Source organism: Triturus cristatus, chromosome 1_2 (assembly GCF_964204655.1).
Source record: "Triturus cristatus chromosome 1_2, aTriCri1.1, whole genome shotgun sequence".
Lineage (NCBI taxonomy): Eukaryota > Metazoa > Chordata > Amphibia > Caudata > Salamandridae > Triturus > Triturus cristatus.
The window spans coordinates 439,060,626-439,084,348 of record NC_140580.1 but is presented as its reverse complement, the minus strand read 5'-3'; the positions used below and the strand labels follow the sequence as shown (position 1 = coordinate 439,084,348).

The following is a 23,723-nucleotide window of genomic DNA, read 5'->3' as shown; positions in this document are numbered from 1 at the left end:
GCAAAGGTTTAGTGATTCAAACCTGACACCAGTCAGCTTTTTGTATTTGGCATCAGCTGATATTTATATGTAGTGTGGCTACTCAGGAAAAGGATGAGTGTTAAATTCTGAAAATTACACACATTACTCCTATGAACCTTTTCTTTTTTCCTTGCTGTTACTCACCGGTGCAAACATATGGGAGTGTTGAGCACCATGACCGGCAAATTGCATCCTTCCTAATCTTACAAACTGTACTCATGCTGCCATTGCATTTTACTGAACATTTTAAACTTTACTTGCTTTTATGTAGGAATATTTATTCAATAGATATTTTTTTTTATCTCTGCGAGGTTTGAAATATTGTCTATGTTTTATGGGCTAGTTCCCGAAATAGACAGTTTTGATTGATTAACCCCTGATAGCTATGGCAAGGGACAGAAAGGCTTAATGTAACAAAAATTTGTAAAGCATTTAGAAGTACCAAAACACTTAAGAAGTGGAAAACAAAACACAATACAAATTCCATTCCAATTTAGAAAAAAACATTACAATTCCATAAACAAAATTGCATGAGAATGACAAAAATCCAATTGAGGGTACCGGAAAAATAAATTTGTAAATATATAAGAGAAAAAGTGCCAAGAAAAAGTTAAAAGCCAATAGAAATTATTGTTCCCGTGTGACTAGGAGCTAGGTGCAGGTCAGACACACTAAGTAGGTTTGGCCCCGTCTAAGATGTTATAAGGGAAATCCTCCAGCGGGCCAAGTTTGCAGGCAGGAGCTGAGGAATTTTCCTCAAAACCAGTTAGCTGTCAGACGGGGTCTTGACAATGCTGTAGGTTTTGGCATGAAAGGTTCTTAGGTGAAAAAATTCAATTTTCGCACCCAGAGAGGGACCTTTGTGCAGTCAAGATTTCTTCTTTGGTCTTAGTCACTTTTTGAAGCTGAGAATCTTCCAGCGAGACAAGGCTGCAGGAAGCCTCTGATGATGGGTTCCATGAGGCCAGATAAATCCTCACAGAGGGCTTGCTGAAACTAATTAGCGGTTGCAGAGAAGCTCCAATCGGGAGGAACCACTAGGTCCAGCCCTACAGTGACTGGAAGTCTAAAAGTCTTCCGTGGACCAGTTTTTCAGAGGTTTTAAGAGAAGTTTTGTTAGACTCAGCTAATTGTCTCAGGACCTCAGTGACGGCACATAGGAGTGAAAACTCACTCCAGCAGAGGTCATCAGCTGTGTGTAGTTCGGGTCCAGTTGAAGCTGGTCAGGGGGGGGCACTTCACAAAACAGCCTCTTGCAGCTTGTTGTGTCCCTGTCGCTACACAGGAGTTCAGCTAACTACCATTGGACTCCTTTTATTTGTTCTGGGTACAAGTGGGAGCAGGTCCCGCCCTTTGGGTCTCCTCACCGGTCTCAAACAGCAAGTGCAATCCTTCTTCTGTTCTTCAGCAGGTCCAGAAAGTCTTCTGAGGAGTATGCCTTAGCATGTGAAAGGGCAGACACGTTATCAGTTAATGAAGTTCCTGCAAGATGAAGAAAACACTTCACCACATCCAGGCCATTATTTCTGCTGTGGGAGACTTATTTACACCTCGTCAAGGTCAAGCATTTGCTGGGCAGCTGCTGTCAGGTTAATGGAACTTAGCCTCCAGGAGCTTCAAGCATGGAAAAGGTAACTTTCCAAAAGTTACTTTCCCTAAATATTTATTAAAAAAATCTAACTTTACAACTAGATTGGGTTTTTAATACATATCGAAAATAGTGGTTTAATCCTTTTTCTAACTGGTCTGAAACACGAGATTGGCGAATTCATATTCTAGCTTTCTTATAGGACAGCCAGACCCCTCCACAGTGAAAATAGCTTTTAGGGGGTTGTCACTGCAGGGACCTGATAACGTTAAATTTCTACATGCCCCCCTTTTAAATACCATGCACACTTCCTTGTGGGCTACAAGGCCCACATAGGAGTGACTTATCAATATTTAAAAGGAAGTTTTTGTTTGCTGCAACAGTCACAGTGACAAGATATGATCAATCTTATTGGATATTAATCAGCTTTACGTTTGGAGCAGCTAACCAACTCATCGCTATTTTCTGGAAACAGAAAGAAACACCTACCATCTCGTTATGGTTCAGAAGACTCTGGCATACACTTGCAATGGACAAACATTACTGATAAACTCCTCTTCTCTGGAAAGACATTTACAGCTTCCTGGAAACCTCTTATAAATTACATATCACAACTAGAATTTCTATACTTCTCACCCCCAGGCTCACAACACCTCAGGTTTTTGAATGATTAATGAAAATGTGATCAGAAAGATGTGATCCTCTCTCTACATATGCCTCCGTTTATGTCGGGTGTGAACACGAGAGAAATTTGCTTTTTGAAGAAGCATCCCACTTATTGCGTGGGCGCGTCCTCCTAGGTGGTAATGATGTTGAGGACCAATACAATCATTTTTCCAGCTGCCTGTCCTCTTATTTGGACTCTTATCACCCTCCATCTCATAGGTGTTCAGTCTCTCCCCTCCCCCATAGTTTGTTCTATGTCGTCTCCCTTGCCCCCTTGTATTGTTGCATTAGGTATGGGGTGGTAGGGCGTAAATGAGGTTATCTTTTGTTCAATGTTGATATTCTAGGCACTGCAATGTAAAAATCAAAAGCTTTAAAGTGATAACATAATGTGAATAACTGTGATTACCTATGTCTCTTTTTAATTTGTGAGCAGTTTATTCAGCATCTGGCAATCTCTGCATGGTTATATGCTGTAGGTAACATTTTGTGCAGAAATAAAAATTTCAATAAAAAGTAAGATTTTTCACATCAAAGGGATTATTTGTACATGTTGGGCTGCAGGTTTAAACTGCAGCAGTGAGGCTACATTAATTGTCCAGAAAGTAGGTTTTCCTCATCATACTAGTGGATGTTACAATAGGTGCTGCAGTCCATGGGTGACATTTAACTTTCCATGCTAAGGGTGTAATTTCTACACCATATAGTTTTGCCAGCCTGGGGAGTTAAGTACGCCAATCGGGTATTAGACAATTGTTACATGTTTTAGGGGGTCAAAGCACATACACTGGCTACTGGAAAGTAGTGTTCCAGTGTGCAGAGTCTAAAAACCAGCAATAAAATCCAGCAAAAAATGGGGGTGACCATGTCAAAAGGAGAATATTCTCACAATTTCACAAGGAGATAAGATTATGAGGTGAGATAGTCTACTGCGCCTGATAAGTAAACCGAGCAAAGATGCAGAACACGTGCTTCTGCTTGAGAGCAGGGAATCTGCTCCTTATCTGCAGTTACCAGCAGTGACCATCCTTGTTGGGGGAAGATGGTGGGAACAAAGAACATAGTGAAAACCTGATGTAACATCGGAGGTTTGCGCGGTAGGACCTCCAGTTGAATTCCTACAGGGGTCCGGACTGGCCTGACATATTTGATATTTTTTATGGTAAAAATATAAGGAGGGACCATCTCCAGGCCCAGTCATTTTGGAAGCAGGTAGTAAGAGAGGAGACTAACAATACGATGGATATCCTGGAGAACTGAAGCCTGTCACCTTTCCCTTTCTTATAGCGGTTTAATTAATTCCCAAGTAGTTGTCACAATAGGTTCTTTGCCAGAAGATAGGCATCGTTTTACGACTTCAGAGTGAAGATGAACATTTTTCAGTTCACAGGAGACCAGAACAAGGAAAAATGTATGGGATGTATCCCTAAAGGCACAGTACGGGTGACCCATCATTAGCTGCATTAGGACAAGTAGAAAAGTCAATAGCTAAACTGGATGAGAATCTCAATAAATTAAATGAAAGTGTGACCATGTTGTAGGACAGCCACTGGGACATTAAGGACACATTACCGGGGATTTCTAACTAACAGATTTCTTTTATACACTTTGCATACCTGTAATTACGTAACATCAGTGAAGAATAAAACTTGTGACCATTGTCTGCTTACAATCACTGTACCAATATATTTCTGTTGGATGAGTGTGGGGCCAGTATACCACTTAAACTTTGATATAGGTTACTGTTATGAAAGGGAAAGGTTTGCACCTCAGAAGTTTGGATCACATCGTAGACAACTCAAGCTTGGCCTTTATCTATTTGATGTCGCTCAAAATCCCTACATGCACAACATCCCGAATATTCACATTTGCCCGTCTGCATTTCTGTATATAAAACCTTGAAAATGTGCAACCTGAGAAATACCCTGTCACACAGACCAGAGAATTTGAAGAATTCTATGAGACAAAACTTAATTGAAGTTTTAGAACTGAAAATAGAAATAAACCCACTAATATAGAAAATTGCCATGTAATAACATTGGAAAGGAGCTTGAACAGAGGAGACAATAACGGTCCTAAGAGGATCTTTACGGTAACTGACCTGAGGGGGAGAGTAAGGATCATGGTAGTTGTGTGAGCAGCATGGTGAGCTGCAGTACAAAGGTCGCACAGTGCTGCACTTGCCACCCCTGACTTCCAGAGACAGTGTGCAAACTGAGATCCTTGCATGCACTAAAAAAGACATTCTTGACCTGGGCAATGTGGGTGCAACTCATACAGCCAGCAGACGCTGGTTGACAAGAGGCAAAATGGATCTTTCGAGACATTGATTACTCTGATGCCTTGCTCACCAACTATTAGGAAACCAGAGTGATAGATGTGAGGCAAGGGATGAAACCATAGTCTGGACAGGGCATTCTAGCTAGTGTGATCAAGCATACGCCATGCCTCGTTATTTAGAATGCTCAAATGGCCGTTCCGTATGTTTGTTTCCTGTAGGGTATCTATGACTGACCCTTTTGGAAAGGGACCTGTAGTTGCTAACATTTCGCAATGCCTCACAGAAGCCTGTGATGAGAAGCCATCAACTACTCCTATCCTCTCCCAGGAGAGGAAAAACTAATTCTAGGCGAAATTAATTGTACTTGCAGGTCCTTTTGAAGCAGGTCAGGCTTTATAAGTTCCGACTTGCTGAATTTACATCAACTACACATGTAAAAAGATAGGAACTGCCAGTAAATACAATTACAACTTAGATAAAATAAATTTCTATAGAGTATAAGGGATTTAATTTTCAGCTTTTTGATTTTGTATTTTGTTCACATGAAGCACAGCAATCTGCTGCAGACTCCAGATTTACAGTTGATGTGTCACTATGATGCAACACAAGAGAATATACTTTACACTTTAGGATCACACAAGCCAAAGGGCTTATCATGGCTTCGGTTAGACATTTTAGACCCCCCCCCCCCTCCCCCCCAACAGCTTTATTTTTCCTATAAAAAGAATGGAAAATGATAGAGACTGTGTGGTCCTTATTTACATTACACTTAATTTCAGTAACATTCTCTGAACCCAGTCATTGTATTAGAAACTAAGCCTTATGACATAATTGTCTTTTCATTAATGAAACCAATACGTCAAATAGTTTTCTCAGAAACTAGGAAATAAGTTTCTGTAAAACATGCAAAACACCATGAGGAAATAGAAATATTCCAAAGTAAAAAAAGATTTGCCTACTTCTTTCATTGGTAACCGGTGTCCATAGCAGCTGTGAGCGAAAGCAATGAAGGCCACATATTCAAAGAACTTGGTTGCAAGATTGGGTTTCAATTGACAACCAGTAAAAGATTTTAGGAACTATCACATGTACTCATAGATCTGTTTATTAAATTCAAATAAAGAAACTTTTCAATGCATACAAAACTGCAGTCAATTCTAAACAATTTATGTGCATTTTTTTCTCTTCCTGTGACCAAGCACCACCTGTCTCCTGATGCCCTAATCGAGCCCCCCAACCTATCATACTCGCATCCGTCTCGAACGTTAAATCCGGAAGGCATCCAAAAATTGCCCTTCCATTCCATACTTTCAAATTTTGCATCCACCACTCCAGTTCTTCCTTTTCCTCTTTGTCCAACACTATTTTGTCCCCATACCACAATCCTCTTCTCAATGCATTTGCTTTCACCCTCTGTAATGCTCGATAATGTAGGGGACCTGGAAAAATCGCCTGAATCGACGATGATAACAAACCTAGAACCCTTGCCAAATCCCTCAAGGTCATACACTCCTTCCTTTGTGCCCTCTGCACCTCCTTCTTTATCATCTGTACTTTCTTTTTCGGCAACCTTAATACCTCTTCCTGTGTATCTATCGTAAAACCGAGAAAATCTAAACTCTGAGCTGGTTGAAACACTGACTTCTTCTTGTTTATTAAGAACCCTAAATTCTCCAAAGTATTCACAACAAAACTCAACTGACTTTTTAACTCTTCTGCATCCTGTGACATCAACAATATGTCGTCCAGATAAACAATTAACCTGAATCCTCTTTCCCTGAAAAAACCCACAACTACTCTCATTAACTTGGTAAAACACCACGGGGCAGAAGACAGCCCAAAAGGAAGGCAAAGAAATTGGTACAACTGTCTTCTCCATCTGAACTGAAGATATTTCTGGCTGCCCTCCTCCATTGGAACAGTGAAATGTGCATCTTTCAAATCCAACTTCACCAACCAATCCCCTGATTGTAACATGTCTCTTAGAAGATGAATCCCTTCCATCTTGAAATGTCTGTAAACTAAAGAATGGTTCAGACCTTTCAAATTTATCACTGGTCTCCATCCCTTCTCTTTCTTTTCCACCAAGAAAATATTGCTCACGTAAACCTTTAAACTGTCTTCCACCATACAAATTGCCTCTTTTTCTAACATCTCTTCTACTTCTAAATCTACAATTTCCATCTTTTCTTTGCAAAAAATTAACTCCTTTGGTTCTGTTCTCTGAACAGGTTCCCTTTCGAAATCTATTTTGAATCCCTGAACCACATCCAAAATCCATTGATCTTTTGTAATCCTTCTCTATGCTTCTACAAAATACCTTAATCGGCCTCCTACTTTTCCGAGGGAAGAACCAGAAATTGTCTGCATACTCACCTTATGTTCCTTGATAGGACTGACTTCTTCCTCTTCCCCCTCTATATCTTTGGTATCTTCCTCTTTGTGGAAAGAACCTAGAGGATCCTTGGAAACCCCTTCCTGATCCTCTATTTGAAAAATTATATTGTGAACTGAACTGGGACCTTTGGATTCCTCGGCCGGCATACTGTCCCCGTCTGCCGGCCCCTCCAAAAACACCAAACACTTTCCTCATATTTGTCTGTGCTCTATCAAGCGCAGTAAAAGTTGCCACATGTTTTCCTAAACTTTTTACAAATCCTTCCCCGAACAGCAAACCTTTTGCGTCCTTACAATGCTCCTTGTTTGCCAAATCTCCTAACTTTGGACTTATCTTAGAGTACTGACTTTCTTCTCTCTGCTAACAAACTAGAGTTTGCATTCCCCAACAACACCATTGTGACTCCAACCTCGTAATAAATTAACATCCACCTCTTCTCCATTTAAATATGCTTCCTCTGTCATATCTAATATCTTCCCTAATGGACCTAGGACGTCGAGTAGACGATCCTGACATAACTTCAATGATCGCTCTAATCCTTTTCTTGGATCCTTACCCAATTTAAATAGATATGATATCAAATCTGGATCCAAATTCGGGGTCTGGCAAACCTTATAATCAATCTGCGGCCTTGAGCACTCTGCCCTCAATACACTCCTCACCTCTCTATCTAGAGGTTTCCTTAACCAGTGTTTAATGAACTTGGCAACATGCTCATGCGGCCACCAGTCCGCACTTCTTGGATGTCTTATATCGAATGGATTGAACATCTCCCCTCCTAAAGGGTCTTTAATAGAGACTTTTGAAGTTGAAGGAAGGTTATCCTTAATATCATCGTTTAGATCATCCTCATGATCTACATCAAGCACATATTCATCATTATACTTGTTTTCTAGAGTTTCCACTCTGTCATCCACCTCCATATTAAATTCTTCATCTGAGAAGTCTTTCGTGCCACTACGGACCCCTCTCTCTTGCGTACCGCCAAGGGTACCACTCTTTCTTATGGTGTTTAAACCATCTTTCCCTTCCTTAATCATGTGCTTAGTCTTTTTTACCTTTTTATTACCTCTCTTCTCTCTTCCATCTACCTCATCTTCCGAGCATGACCAAAAATCTTCATCCGATTTACTTTCTTTCCTTTTCCTATCCATTACAATTTGAATAACCTCCCTCATTGAACTTTTCACCTCAGTTTGAATTAATCTTCTGAGGTTTTCTTCACTTACTCTCCCTTCTACCACACTAATATTCTTTGCAACACTAACCTCCTCTGAATCCATCCTTCTATTTCCTTAAACTTTCTTTCTACTTTTCAGAAAACTACAGACCAAAATAGCATCAGCTGTTCTCAAAACCTCTCCGTTAATCTCCTCTTCGTCTTCGTTTTTTATTTTTTTATTTATTCAACTCCTCGCGTACAAAAACTACACTTCTTCTATTCTTTTCATTTGATCTTGCCCAATCCAATATGGCCGCCCATTTCTCGCGAGATCTCGGCAACCAATTGCCTTTCCTAATGCTTTCCAGGCTCTCTAACGCTCCGTCTTCCTTCAACGGACTAAACAAACCCTCGCGCGCTATCTCTTCATTCCTCGCGCCTGCCTGCAATCGTCTGAATTCCTCGCGCCAGCCTCTAACAAAACGCCTCCTTTAAAAAAGGTAATGTTGCGCGCGCAAGCTCACGCGCTAACCTTTAACATTTTCATATTCTGCTCGTTCATACTCGATTATCTCGCGCTCGTAATTACCTGAATGCTAATATTTCTCCTCACTTGGACACACTATTTCTCTCTACAAGTCATACCTAAATTTAATTAATAAAATACACTCGTAAATACTCCACTTGCTTCTCATGCATTTCGCTTCTGAAAATTAGAAGCTAAACAGTCTCTCCTCCTCTTATACACACTCATTCAAAACTATCCTTCAAGCTCTTAATAAAATGTCCACTTATCTGTTCAGGAGCAGCATTTAAAAGAGGAGGAACATTCTGTGCAGGAGGCATTTATTTGCCTATGTGTGGTTCTAATTCTGGATTGTTGTGTACTTTGTGTTCTTTAAAGGAGCTGCTCGGGAGTGGCATTAAAAGAATGTATGCATAATGTTAGCCTCCTGTCTTGAAATGAAATTCTGTAGCAGGCAGATTAACATATGGTGAAAAATGGTCTATGAAAATGTAATAAATCTGCTTATAAGCTTGTCATTTCCCACTAAATATGACCATTTTAGGGCTCTTCGATTATTGCTAGGTAATGGTTCGATGACACTACAGTTGCTATCTACAATGTTCAAAGGAGCTAGTAGAAATAAATGGGTTGCTAGTGTCAGATGTAGTGGATAATGGTCGCTTTCAGTTCTGACCTCAACCACTAAGTTGTGTAAAATTGGCCAAAGGCCAATTGATGCCAATGTATAATCAATACTGCTCTTACAGTTATTCCTATTAAATGTGGCAACATTTGGACTATCAGATGGTAATCGGCCCTTGCAGGCTCTAAGTCCATGTCCTGTCACCAATCTTACCAATTGTGCAACGGCAACTGTACAGGGTACTACCGGGGTGCTTTCCAGAAGGGGATATTGTTTACCATATCTTCCTCATTGAAGATATTTTCAAATCCCCCGACTGGTTCAAATTTACGATTGAAGTCACCCCCCACGATTACCAATACATTTAGATCGAGTGGATTTAAAAATTGATCTAACTGCTCTATCGCCGGAGATTCCCTACTGGCTGGGCTTGGTCTGCTGTGAATATTTATCACATATAATTCAGTTTTGTCCTGTGTTCGAATCTTTATACCAACTAAATCCTGAGATGGAAAATTCAACTGGGTTATGTCCGTGCATAGAGTAATTTTTACCCAAATAACGAGACCTCCTGACAGCTTGCCTCTAACCGAAGGGATAGCATTGACACTATATATTTTAAATCCCACTTTTTGTGGGGTATCCAAGACCCAGGTTTCCTGTAAGAGACATATTTCACTTTGTCCAATGTATTCCTGTCATTCTACATCTCTTAAATTCCTCTTCAACCCTGCTATATTCCATGATTAAATCAAAAAAACACTGAAATACACCAGTTCTTGTTTATTAGAACATTGGAATGTTGGAAGCTCCATTGAAAACAATGGAGCGCTCTGGGCTTATAATGGCTGGTAGAAGCCCGGAGCTCCAACATTCCAATATTTCTTTGTTCACAGCTCTGGCTGTGAACAAAGGCTTCAGGGAGCCTGAGGGGATTTGAATCCCCTCGCGCAACCTGAAGGCTTCTTTTTATTTGTTAGAACATTCTGACCTCTAGTGGCAGAATGTTCTAATAGCCCTATAGCCCTTCGTAGCAGGGCTATACCGGCTTTTAAAGACCCTCTGCTTTGTTAAAGTCCCTCACCTTCGGCTCGGGCCTTTAACGATGTAGCGGGCCTTTAATAGCCGGTATAGCCCGCTACAGCGGGCTATAAGGCTATAGTAAAAAAAAAACTGTCTCATTTCAACACCTAACTGTAATAACAATTTAACCTATGTTTTTCAATTAAAATATATATGTATGTTTTTTTTATATTATGTTCTATACATGTTTCTGTTTCCGTCCAATGCCACTCCCCTGGGACTTTTTGTTGAAATATATATTTTTTTTGTTTTGGCACAATGTGACGAATCTGTACAAAACTATCCAATAAAACAAAAGTACATTCACTTTGGTCTCTTCCTGGCAAGTTATGTGCAACTCTGTTCAGCGGGAGTCAAATAAAGGGGAGGAAGGTGTTTAACATTTGCCATTTTAACTCCCATAGGGTTGTTTGCTCCTCAGCACAGAAAAAACGGCAGAACTGAATTACACCAAACTTCGCTTGAAAGTTGAAATTTACTCAAAGAAGTACATGCCGTTCCTTAATGTCGAATTAGTCCATTAATTCATTTTCGAGAAATTGGCATTTAAAAAATGTTCTGGTCTGGGCATGAAGAGATTACATTTTTTATGTATATTTGCCATTTATCTGTGGACCCTTCACAGATTCGCAAATCTGTTTGAAAAAAGACAAGCACATCATTGGACTGAGTAGCTTTTTCTCCTGTAAGGCATTGAGGATTGCTAATCTGGCCTCAACTGCCTGGCTAACCATCACAATTTCTGTTGCATCCGCCATTACCAGTCATAGTGTATTGTGCATCATGTTTGGAAAAATGTAAGGGAAAAGCGCAGAAGGGGGCGGGTGAGTCTACCGTATCCCCAGGCCCATGTTGGGGTGGGGGGGGGGGGGGGGGGGGTGAGGGCCACAAATAGTTTCCCTCTGGCAATTACTCTCTGTAAGAATTGGAATACAGTACTGAGTGGCTGAATAAGTGGTTGTGCTTATCATTCCATTAGTTTTAATGCACAGGTGAGTTAGTTAATCTGACCCTCTTAAGCTGCATTGCTGTTTTTCACTGTATCCATACATTTTGTCCCACATTTTAGCATTCATTTCACTTGTCACTTTCTTCTTTCAGCTGATAAAGATGTAGAGTACGTCAGATTTGTGTATCTATACCCTAGCTGACCTTAAATGTTGTGCAAGACCGCTACCTTAACCTTCCCTAGATCTAACGATTTGTACTAACATTTCTTTCTTATCGTTTCTTTCATTCCTAATGCTCTTTAGTGCACTTGTAAAGAAACCACTTGAGTCAAACCGAGTTCTGTAAGTTCTTCTCAATTGCCTGTCTATTTGCCATTGCCTTTTCCTCAATTTGCCTCACCCTCGTTGTTTTTTTTATTTATTTTGCTTATTTGGATGAGTTGCATGAGTCCTTTAAATAACTATGTTTATTTTTATAGGCTGTTTTAAATTAGATAGAGAACTATTTAGTATTAACAGGAACTAATACCTTTATGGAATATTTTTAAAATATGCTAGTTTAGTATACATCGGTCGCAAACTGTTTATCCATTTAAAAAACCTTCATAATGTATGCATGGTTGTTAAAAAATAATAATGAAAAAGATTACTATCATGACGTTATTTGAGGGCACCTTTTTTCTCTGTTGAAAATGTCGACATATACCAAGTAGTGTCTGATCTTTTTCTGGAATGAACGTTCTTACAGTAGATTACCATTTGTATGTCATCTGTTGTATGCGTGTATGTTATCTGGTCAAGTTTTAAATTTATTTTATTTTCGATCTTTGATGTGTGTACCGGATAGTTGAAATGGGCACTAGAACGTGTCACAGAGAGGATTTTTATTGAGTTGCATCTCAGACCTGATTTGCCGTGTGTAGAGCATTAATGTGAGAGGGTCCAGCTGAGTCCATAGTGGAGAAACCAGAATGTGCAGCTTCGAAGGGAGTTGCAGTAAGTAGTTGTGCCTGCACTAAACAGCATACTGTACAGATGGGCTTTCAGTTCTCATTATGCAGGTTTAACATTTTGGAAATTGTACAGAATATATTCACAATTTCAGATAAGTCGAATATTTTCTTGCATTGCATTTGTTTCTCCAGCCACTATTATTAAGCGTTAATAAATAATGTACTCTCTTTGGACTCATTCATTGTACCGGCACCATGAGATCAGCCTTACATTTGTTTTCATGTCTGGAGGCCCATAATCCAGTTGCACAATACAAACCTATATATAGAACCACAAGTTTGAATTTTCTGCAACAAATACGACCAAATTTATTGTGGCTTCTAGTGTAGGAGGCTCCGACCCTCCCCAAACAAAAACGTCTGTGCTTGATGTGTTTTTTTCTTTTCCTTTTCATGATAAAGACATGCCACTTAATTTGTATATTTCGAGATGACACTGGCCATACTTGTCATCACCATCTTTCTGTATTCCTCACTTTTAAGCCGATTGTAGCACAGCTTTCCATCACGGTTGCCTTTGAGTGCAAGGAGTCCTTCAGCTAATGGAGAGCCATACGAAATGAGATCTCTTCCACCTTATTGTCTCTGCTTTCCATTTAAAGTCCATAAGGCACTGATTAAACATTTCAAAGTTGGTTACGCTAAATTAAGGTATTTCTTTATAGTTCCATAAAACTGCCAGTACTCCCTGGTAAATATATTGTTTATATTTGATCAAAGAAAGAGCACCACGTCTGCCCATTGCAACCTTTCATAAGTAAATGTGGTGTTTTCGTTCCTAGGACAGTACCGTTCTACGACTTCATAGCAGTATTTTGGTGTTCACGAGAAACAGTTATTTTTTATATCTCACTATTTTACCTAGCTATAAAACATTTGTTCTGGTATGCAGAACATATTTTTAGTTATTTTATGGTTAACTCATAATGCATATATATGCTGTCTGTTGTGACTGTTGCATCCAGGACAATGTAAGGTATTTGGAAAAATGCTCCAAAGTCATGGATGTAAGGAGGTCAACTATGAAATGGGTAAATAGGCAAGTGTATCTTTTTCAGTCTTTGGCTACTTTTCTAGGGAATGCTTGTCTTGCCAGAATAATGGCATTTAGAGAGTCTTGGTTACTTAACTCGAACCATGTGATAAAATACAAACTCCTGGGAGAGCCCATGAGTAGGTAAGACTAAAAATACGTTAAAATAAAATACTGAAATCATCATAAAGAATAGTTAACAAGACCTGCTTCATATCGCCAAGTGGTAGGATGGGCAGGGGAGGGAGTAGTCTCACCTAACTACTATATTTTATGGGCCCAAAAGAAGGTAAAAGATTTGAGAGGAAAGCTAAATTGAAGAGTGTGTGTACTTCACAGGAGGGGAAAGTGTGACCTGAAAGTGTTACCAGTAGAATCTGCGAAATTTCTGAAGTTTGTGCTTCGTAACAAGGATGGTCTTAAATGTTTGTCTTCGCACTTCATCTCCATGCTCATTTTGAACACCACTGTTGGTGGGCATTTTGAAAATATTATTTATGTTACCATCATATTTCCTGTTAAGTAAAGCTATCTCCTACAAGTTATCTGTTCTATGTGAGGCACTGAATGTGGGTGGCAGAGGTTATAGTTAATCTTGTTCCTCAAGTGCAGAAGACGTTTGATATTGGTAACCAAGTGTTACTCCAACTTTGTTAGGGATAATTCGAAGTCCATTTTTAAGATCAAAGGAACTTGTTTATTGTCCTTGTGTGCTGCACCGCGTAGCTGTATAACTTACAAATAAGTCATATTCAGTTCTATTATATGCAAGCATATCTTATAAATATTAATTTTGAAAGTCCTAAGTACTTGACTAGATTTAGCTATTAAGGACTGTGAACATGTGCCCATATTGTGAATAATGCTTTGTACCGTCCTGTGTAAATCGTTGGTAAAGGTAAAACAAATCTGACAATATACTTGGCAAGTTAGCACCATCTAGTAATTACAAGATCCTTCAGTGTGTTGTATGCATGTATGTATTTTCATCTCAAGTCAAAATCATCTAGACATTTTTAATTGTTAAGTGAAGTGGCTTTCTGATGCTTCGGATTGTTGCTTTCCTGTAGTTTGTGCATCGTTTTTCAGCTGCATCTTTTAATGCATGAGTGGAAAAACTGATTATAAAGTGCCACCAAACACATCTTTTTCACGTGCAGTCATGAAATATCTCATCGCTTGCATCTCTTGTAACTTAGGTTCATAATGGGTGATCTATCAGACTCGGAAAGTGACATTTTTGAGCAGTCAAAAGATGGCGATCTTAAAGGAACTGAGGACCAGCTAAAAGCCTTCAATCATGGCACTGAACTCATTCCATGGTACGTGTTATCAATCAAATCTGATGTACACCAGTTCCTACAACAAGGGGCAACAGTCATTCATTATGACCATGAGGCACATCTTTCAGCACGCTGTTTTCTTCAGCTTCAACCAGACAATTCTACTTTGACTTGGAGAAAATCTGCTACAACATGTCTGACAAATGCAAAATTAAAATTGGGTGTGCTAAGTGGCAATGCTGAACTCAACAATAACAAATTTCAGTTCCTTGGTAACACTGGGTGTAATGGACTTATGGAAGGTGTCCTCGACTTGTTTTTAGTGAAGGCTGTTTACATGGGACATCCATGTATTGATATGCACACTGTGTGTGTTCAAAATAAACTGTGTAATATGACACTTGAAGAGAATGGCATAACATTGCTATTTGGCCAAAGTACTACTGAAAACAAGTTGTTGCACTTTGTGGCTCCAGTGTACACGGCCAAGATTCTATTTGATGGTCTGTTGGAACTGACTAAGGCTGTCAGACAAATGAGAAAATTTCCTGACCAGAGATTGCACTGGCTGCGGAAGCAGTATGTCAGCTTGTACCAGGTAGGTGGCTATATTTAAAACATTGCATGCTTATATTATTGCTTGTAAAGTAAGCTTGACAGATGTACAAGTTTAAATATTACCAGCGCTAGTGTGGTTACGTATCAACAGTTCTGACAGTATTCCCTTTATTGAATGGAATTCTATTCTGAAATGTTTTGTATTGTGCTGTTTTGAGAAAATCGTCTTAAGTGAAGAGTTTGATATTGTCCACTATTGAAGGGGCTAAGTTTAATATGCATAGTTTTTGAAGAACCCCTGAATACCTCTTGTTTGGTTTCTAGTAATTGACGAAAGCACATGTGCAAGATGCAGAAGAAGGGTTTGAAATAAATCTAAGGTTCAGAAAGTCAGACATCCGTTTTCTGAAGATTGTTGTAGTCCATTGTAAATTAATTAATTAATTTAAAAACTCAGAACAGACCAGAGCTAATTACGTTCGTTCAGTGTGAATTTAGGCCCAATGATTATTTTCTAAAAATGTGGTATAGGTTTATGGAGATGAAAAGACAAGATGTCGATCTTGTAATAAAAGGAATGGGATATGCTTACAATTTAAAAAGGCCTTTGATATTGTGCCACATCAGAGGTTTTTCTGAATTGCATCAAAAGGAATTGTGAGATCAGTTCAGTAAATCAAGCAGAATTGAGTTGAAAGATGGGCCTCATGAGGGAGATAATACTGGCACGCCTTGATGAAGTAGGTAATGTTGATTAGTGACTTAGATTTGTTTTGTTAAGTTCATTGTATCCTTAAAGGGTTTCAATATAGAAATGAAGAGCAAAGCTGCTTTCCTTTGTCGCGATACAAAACGGGGTGAGATCATACCGTATCGTACATGGCACTCTAATATTGTAAAGAGATCACAAAATTGTTAAAAGGACAGGTACATCTAAATCACATTAATGACCAGAAAAGTACAGAGTACAGTTTACATTATATGGGATTTCATCCATGTCTGTAATTTCAGCTTGCTTGTCTCGCATAGTGGATTGCTGTCAGAAATGTGTATTCTGTAAATGCACCCTCAAAGTGGGATTACGTTTCCAGTACCTGTGTTACAAATGTCCCTGGTACTCTGGGTGTTTTCCGTGAGCACATTAGAGACCTTAAAGGACTTTATGTGCATGACCCCCACTCCTTTCATGGTGATTTAACACAAAAGTGACACTTCTTAAAATGGTGTTGGACTGATTACCCTAGATTGGGTGGCTGGTACAACAGCATTTCCATCCCAGCTGTGTAACCGTTTCCAGTGACAGGGTCACTGTTATCTCCGCCACTAGGAAGTCCGCCTTCCTCTGCAGTCAGAGTTGGGTGATGGGGCATCTGTTATTTTTGCCCAATGTGCTTTCACCGCCCAGGTCTAACTCAGTCTCAAAGTACAATTTCAAGGTGGGCCTGCAGTCATAAGTGTCTGATTTAGTTTTTTTCTATGGGATTGCTCAATGAGCAAACAATTTTTTCTATTAAAATAAAGATAGTTAAATCTGCAATTTTACATTTGCTTCAGGCTTTTGCACACATACATTTTCACTAGGTGGAGATTCTTCAGACATAGAGGCTGATTACGATGGCGGACAGACATCAGTCCTTCCACCATTGGTTCGTATTTGGGATATCCCGCCTACAAGGCGGCAGTCCCACATACCGTATTACAATGCGACCGCCACCACGGCGCCATTCAGGAACTACAAGGATGTCCGACGGGCGGTCGGATTAAATCGGTGGCGGACCCTCCACCATCGTAATGAGGTCCATAAACTTTAGCAATGTGAGCACACCTAGAAAACTATGACTACACCATCATAGTTGTACTGGGGTACTCCTGGGGTTCTTTGTGAATCCATGAAAAAAATGAGCTTTAAAGATGGGAGTAATCCTATTTACAAATTGTCATACTGTATGAGCTAGCACTTTTTTGCATCGATTGTTGTTAATTTCATATGGATTTCAGCATTGTTTTCAAGTGTAAACTGTGTTAAGTTCAACTTCTGCTCCATAAACTACTTAAACTCTCAACACAAAGGCTGATTGGCAGTCATTCATGTTACATCAGGGAGGTTGCAAGATCTAGTTTGACACAATTTACCACAGCTTTTAGGACCATATTATCAATGCCTTTAAAGAAAGGACATGAGAGGGGGATGTTAGTGCGACTATGTGGGTAGTTGTTATTTTTGATGACATTATTGTCACCATTTCATTTTTGCCTTACTTTGTTCAGGGTTTTTGTAACCAAAGAGGTTTTGCTTCTGTCCATGGTTGCATTTGCCAGTTTTGTTTGATAGATTAAAGATTAAGAATATGTAGTTAATTGACTCTTCTCCTACCTTGCCATGTTCGACTTTTCTGCTTTAACTCTCTTCCAACCTTGCTTGGTTTCACTTGCATTTTCTTTTATTCTCTTTCTCTCCCACCCCTGAAATTACCTCTGCTTCCTTGCCTTTTCTGTTCTAATCAGTCTTCTCTTCCTCATAGTATTATTCTTACGGTTTAGTTTAGATTTCATATTTAGAGTGTCTTTCATCATAAAATGTATCTTGGCACTGGGGTGAAAACCACGTATCATAAGTGCCCTTCTAGCTAAAGCAAATAGTCAAAACTGTACAAGTTCCAATATAGACGGTAAAGACTAATGTCTAAAGGTCTATCTAAGTTTGCATAGGTTGGTCTTCTGTTGACAGTGCAAACGCAAAGAATTCTATTTGGACGCAGCTGTAACAAAGAACGCTCATTCACCCAGTATTTTTTAATGAAACCTCGGCACTCCACGAAGATCTCAGTAATTGAGTTGGATTATGACAAGTAACAGGGTGATGTAGCGGAGAAGAAATGGCAAAATATTTTTATTCACAGGCAAAAAGGGATGAACCTAATTTGTTTGTTCACTGGGAGCCAATCCAAAAAGGCCCAGATGTACGGAGATATTATCCCTTTGATTTAGACCAATTCAAGCCTGGTAGCATAATTCTGGATAAGTTGCAACTTCTGTATTCGAATACTTGGGAAGATCAAGATAAACAGAGTTGCAGAAATCCGGGGGAGCAGGAATAAAAGTATTCAGAATTCATTCCTTCTCTGAAAATTAAAACAAGTGCAAAGTACATTTCAACTTATGCAGTTAGAAGAGGCAAGCTTTTACCACAGCTGAAATTTAATCTGCCATAGTCCGTGTTGAATCAAATGTAGCTCCCAGATTCCTAACACAAATCATTGGGACAGATTAGGGACCTAGCAATGAAGGCTAAAAAGGTAGGTCCCAAAACTGCAAGGGTTTAATGAGACCTGGAATCTCAGTCTTCTCTCAGTTGGGTTTAAGATTATTACAGCTCATTCAGCCTTCCACATGGGAGAGACACGTAAACAACAAAGAGGCTATCCTTTGTGTGTCGTTGGAGAGCTTGACCATTTGAGTTTTATCTGCATTTAGGAAGAGGCTGAAACTAAAAGACTGAATCAAGTGCGCCAAAGGGATAATATAAAAAAAAAACTGAGAACCATTTCCAAGCTACATCTTTCAAGCTTGATGTATTACTGTCAATGCAACAACACAAATTGTCTAAGCCAGCCACAGAGGCCATTTTGATACTGTGTCCAGGACACCATCCTAATTGACGAATATAGAAGATGACTTGATTTGTCTGGCCATTGTAGAAAACTGCCCTTGGCAGCAATTTGTGAGATAGGCGAGTAGTCGGCCAAATTTTGCGATCAAGCAAGGACATCTTCAATAAGAGTATAAATAAGGCCGAGTTCAGCATTTTCAGAACAGAACTTGTGGACAGCGAGGCATTTAGGATGGCTCCAGGCAAAGAGTGCTTTTAAAGAATTAAGGGGCTGATTACGGCGATGGTTGGACAGCCACCAACAGGCCGTCGGTGGCGGTCTGACCACAGACAGCCCTTTGGTGTGACCACCGCATTATGATGCTGGCAGTCGGTTCATAGGCACCACAGTTGGGTTTTGGATATCCCTTTCTGACAGCCTTTTCATCGCGGCAGCACCGCCATTGAAAGGTTGTCGGAAAGTGATATGGGGGGCCCAAACAGTGCCACCTGGTGTTGTTGGCAACTCCATGGGGGCACATGTAGTGCCCCCTTATCTCTTGCATTGCACTGTGTGCCGTGCACTACATTGTACATGGCGCACAGTGCATGGACTGCTGTTGATACTGCAAGGTGGCGGCATCTGCTGTGGCCATTTATTTTGGCCGTAGCGTGCCACCGCAGCGGTTCCGACAGCTTTGTGGCCACCGGCCTGGCGGTCACATCGAAATGTGGCAGTCAGACCGCCGCCTGCTTCTCAGTTGTTCTCCTGACTGCTTCAACCGACCGCCATAGTAATCAGCCCCAAGTACCTATGAATTTTCAGAGGAAGTAAATCTGCTGGAGATCCCAGGGTTTACTTTGTGCACTAAGGAGATGAACTCCTCCTCATAAAGAGGGGTAAACCTCATCGGAGCATTGGCAGAAACTGAGAGCTGAACAGGTGGAAAGGCAGACAGAGAGAAAAAAGAGTGATTCTTTAAGTAAGCCTTAACAACATAATGTTGTTAAAAAAACACCATGAAAAAGATTGCTCTGATTATTCTTTGCCTCCAATAAGAGAGACTCGTATTGCATTGGTGGATCTTTTAGCTGCTCTTTTTGCGGGAGTGCTATAGAAAGTCTGCCCCTTGTGCTAGTTCTCTGTTACAATATTCATTCTACTCCCTCCTATTTTTGGCACATGCCCCAGTCCCTAATTTTTGTGCAGAGGATGATGTATATGATCTGTTATTTTTTTGTAGTTGCGGTTTATTAACTTTTGTATTTAAATATAGAGTTCAGTATGAGTACACAATTCGTCTGAAGGTAGAATATTATCTGGTGTGAAACAAATGTCAAGCAACAAAATCTATATTGAAACAGAAAAAGAAAAAAACGAAACCAGAACTATTATTTAAACACCCCACCCAGCCACACACAGCAAAGAAAATCTATAGAGGATACCAACAGTTTAAAGAGAGCATGCATTGTCCAGGATGAGAAGAAGGAATAAGAATTTCCCTGTACGGGAGAAGACTTCAATGATCTGTGGGTTCAGTATAGATATTTGTTGTTTTCTATTCAATGTTCCTATTTATTTTTACTTTTGTTGTGCTGAACTGAAGAGACAGTGTCCGTGATCAGGAGGTTCCTCTTTCTTTGTGTTAAGCAGTATTTCACACTGTACACTCTTGCCTACATCCGAGTCCAACAGGCAGCAAAACATAATATGGTTCACTATTGGGGAAGGTGGTCTAACTTGGCTGCAGTGCTCAGCACAATGCCTTGCCAGCTGTTGATTGTTGTAAGATTCTCACCTCACACTTTCATCACAGGAAGTGCATCCACCTCCGACCAAGTCCATTTTCACCTGTCTTATTAGTCACCTAGCATGTTTAGGAGACATAGGCTCCTTCCAGCCCACTGCAATATCTCTTTCCACAAATACCATAGCTAAATGGTGATAGCAACATATAATCTTGAGTGTTTTAAAACAATGCATTGACCCAATTGGTATACAGTCAAATCCATGGGGGCTGCATTTCCCATGATGTCCCAAACAACCCCAAGAATCTGAGGCAAGAACCCCATAATCTGTGGTGAACTGTACAACTTGTGATTGAAATCGGCCTGTGTTTGCCAGAATCTGGGGCAGAGGTCCGCTGTCCCTAAGAACATCTTAGCCATTCTGTGAGGGGACAAATCCATCTGGTATAAATAGTTTAGTTGGGTGTATTAAAATCTGCGATTTCTTGAGACACTCTTTGGGTAAAACCTTGCACCTGACAGTTAAATGCCCATAAGGTCCCTGCCTATACAATGCTCCCATTGCATCTTCAATGAAGACAGCTCTAAGTTAATGCCTGGGCAATGGACTAATGCATGAATGCATGCCTGCAATCATTCAAAGTAAGTATATGAGTGAGTGTCACTGTGTGGTCCTGTTCTGCATCTTTCGCTCCCCATCTAAGGTTGACAGCTCTTAGTAGGACACCATGTACCTTAAATGGCTACACTAGCATACTGGGGCCTTCTCTGAGATCGACAAAAGAATCAAGTTGGCCCATTTTCCCATTAAAAATCACCCACAAACATGATGCCCGCTTCAGTCCATGGTCTCCTCTCATAATAAGTAGCAAGATCATGAGAGCTCAGTAGGAACCATTGATCAACTCTGACGCATAGGATGTGCAACCTTCCAGATTGTTCATGTATTTGTTCCAGTAGCCCCTCTCCACCTGCACCGCTCAGACACCTGATCTGCCTCTTTTCCAACTACCTAGTAGCATGCCTTCAATTACTCCCTCAAGCATTGCAGCATTCCTTTCTGCACTCATTGGTCACCTGGACATGCCACGCTCCAAAACTGGCCTCATTGCTTTTACAATTGATGAACACTTCCTGCCAGATGCCAGCTTAAAATCCACAGGTATTCCTCCTAAGTCTGTGAAAACACCTTCAGAATTACCAGAAAATCTATTAAATGATACAAAAGATGTGGTAGAATAATTATTTTGGAGATGGCCACTCGACCCATTGGTGAGAGGGGAAGCCTAGTCCAGAACGCTATGGATGACCGTAGTCCTACCGTACAATAATTCCCAGCTGTTAGCCTCTCTTCACAATGATGGTATTTAAAGGTCCATCTGAAGTGGGGTTCAAGCTCCACTCAAGATGGGTGTCGAGTAGTCGGGATAGCTACGTTTGGAGCTAAAAAAAACTGAAGCAAACAGGATTTTCTCCAGTTAACCTTTAAGCCAGATTATGATCCGAATTTGTGTAAGATTTGCATTAGTCCATGCAGACTCTCATATGGTTCCCTAAGATATTTCGAAGCATTGTCTGCATATTGGAAAATCATATGTGGACTACCTGGCAGAATTATGCCCCAGTCATGTGCCTTTTCTCGTTAAATGCATGCCATGTGTTCCATCGCCAATACGAACAGCAATGAAGAAAGCGGACTTCTGATGGAGACTCCTAACCACAGATTATTCACCTACTGAATATTTCCTATGCGTCAGACTGGATCTGGGCACTTTTGAGCAGTACCTCTGCACGTTGGTAGGTGGCACCATGATAATCTGCACTGACCGTATTCTGCCTTGAAAGTGACGTGCAGGACCCACACAGGCGCCACTCCTGCAACCTGATGTTTGTCTGCACCACTAGATGCAGATTCTGTGCTGCCTCTCATCTCATTGAGTCTTTGAAGCCGTTTTTTAACAATAATTCCTACAGTTTGCAAGGAAATAGTACCAGAGATATGTAGTATATTCCAATATATCATTGTGGAAGATTGAAAAAGGATGCGATTTAAAATTCACTAGAGATATTGCTAAATAATATTTTTTTCAAAGAAGTATTAGACCTAATACGCTTTTAGCCTTGACATAGATATTAGCATTTATATTGTTTTTAAATGTACCTTGGCGCATTGAAAAGATCTCCTGCAGAGAGCCCCCTCAAAGGACCTGTTGGATGTTGCTGCGCCAGCCCAATGAGGAGCATCCCAGATGATGAAGCATGCCATTTTGGGGTGGGTGAAGGTACTTGCTTCTACGAAAGAAATTACTTAGGTTACTACTAACAATCCAGACCCCCAATCGGATATCTGGAGAATAGATTACGGAACAGTGTATTTACAGATATTTTCATTTGATAGATCCTCACCAGATTTGCATATTGTGTCTGGGTCTAGCCTCAACTCTAAGGCGTGAGGTGACTGCTCATCGATGAACTCATAGGACCACATGGCAAAGCTCTATGTTGCTAAATATCGGGCAGGCCCACTTTGTGACCGGTCCAAGGGATGGTCTTGGAGCCACAGAAGTAGATCTCGTGGTTGATTGTCTTCACACTCTAAATCTTAGGGTAAGTCTAAGAGGAAGCACAAAAAATCCAAACTGGGCTCTGACCTCTTCCCGCCACTCTCGAACTCCAAAGAGGGTAATGCAGAAGGTACCCATGGCACTCAATCACACTTCTTAACTCTTCGGACATCGGAGCCCATCCCGAGTTTCTGTGGCCGCCTACAACACTGAGGCAGATCCAAAAGTTCTGTGAGGCAATCCTCTGGCTCTTTGATCCTTTCTTACTCCTTGAAGCCCCCCATCTGGATCACTGCTGACTGATTCGCCCTCTATGGCAGTTGGACTCTCCGAATCCATCACTGGCCCACTTCTGGCACCCATACCGACTCTTGCTCCACAACCCACACTGGCTCCTGAAACATCAACGCAGATGCTGGCTCCATTGGTATCAGAGGAGGAGGTCACATTGTGCCCTTGGACTCCAAGTCATGCCGCTATGACCCCGACTAACACTGTACTCTGTTGACACCAAACCACAAACCGCACCTCATGACACTCTTCTGCACGGAAGATTCCACCCATTACGCTTCTTATGTGGCATAGATTTTGACAAAGATTGACTCGGGTGATAAAATTGACCAACCCTACCATG

At 40.5% G+C, this 23,723-nt stretch overlaps 1 protein-coding gene across 7 annotated transcripts in view; it reads left to right on the top strand.

Annotated features, from left to right (window-relative positions):
* PLCE1 (phospholipase C epsilon 1) overlaps positions 1-23,723 on the top strand; it is a 932,976-nt gene that overhangs the window by 489,145 nt on the left and 420,108 nt on the right. For 4 of the 7 annotated variants that reach the window (XM_085605960.1, XM_085605942.1, XM_085605939.1 and 1 more), the window contains exons 7-8: positions 11,604-11,642; positions 14,546-15,227. In XM_085605960.1, the coding sequence (XP_085462086.1) occupies positions 11,604-11,642; positions 14,546-15,227 (721 nt within the window). The remainder of the gene's footprint in view (positions 1-11,603; positions 11,643-14,545; positions 15,228-23,723) is intronic. The other 3 variants (XM_085605968.1, XM_085605952.1, XM_085605929.1) reach the window with 1 other exon arrangement.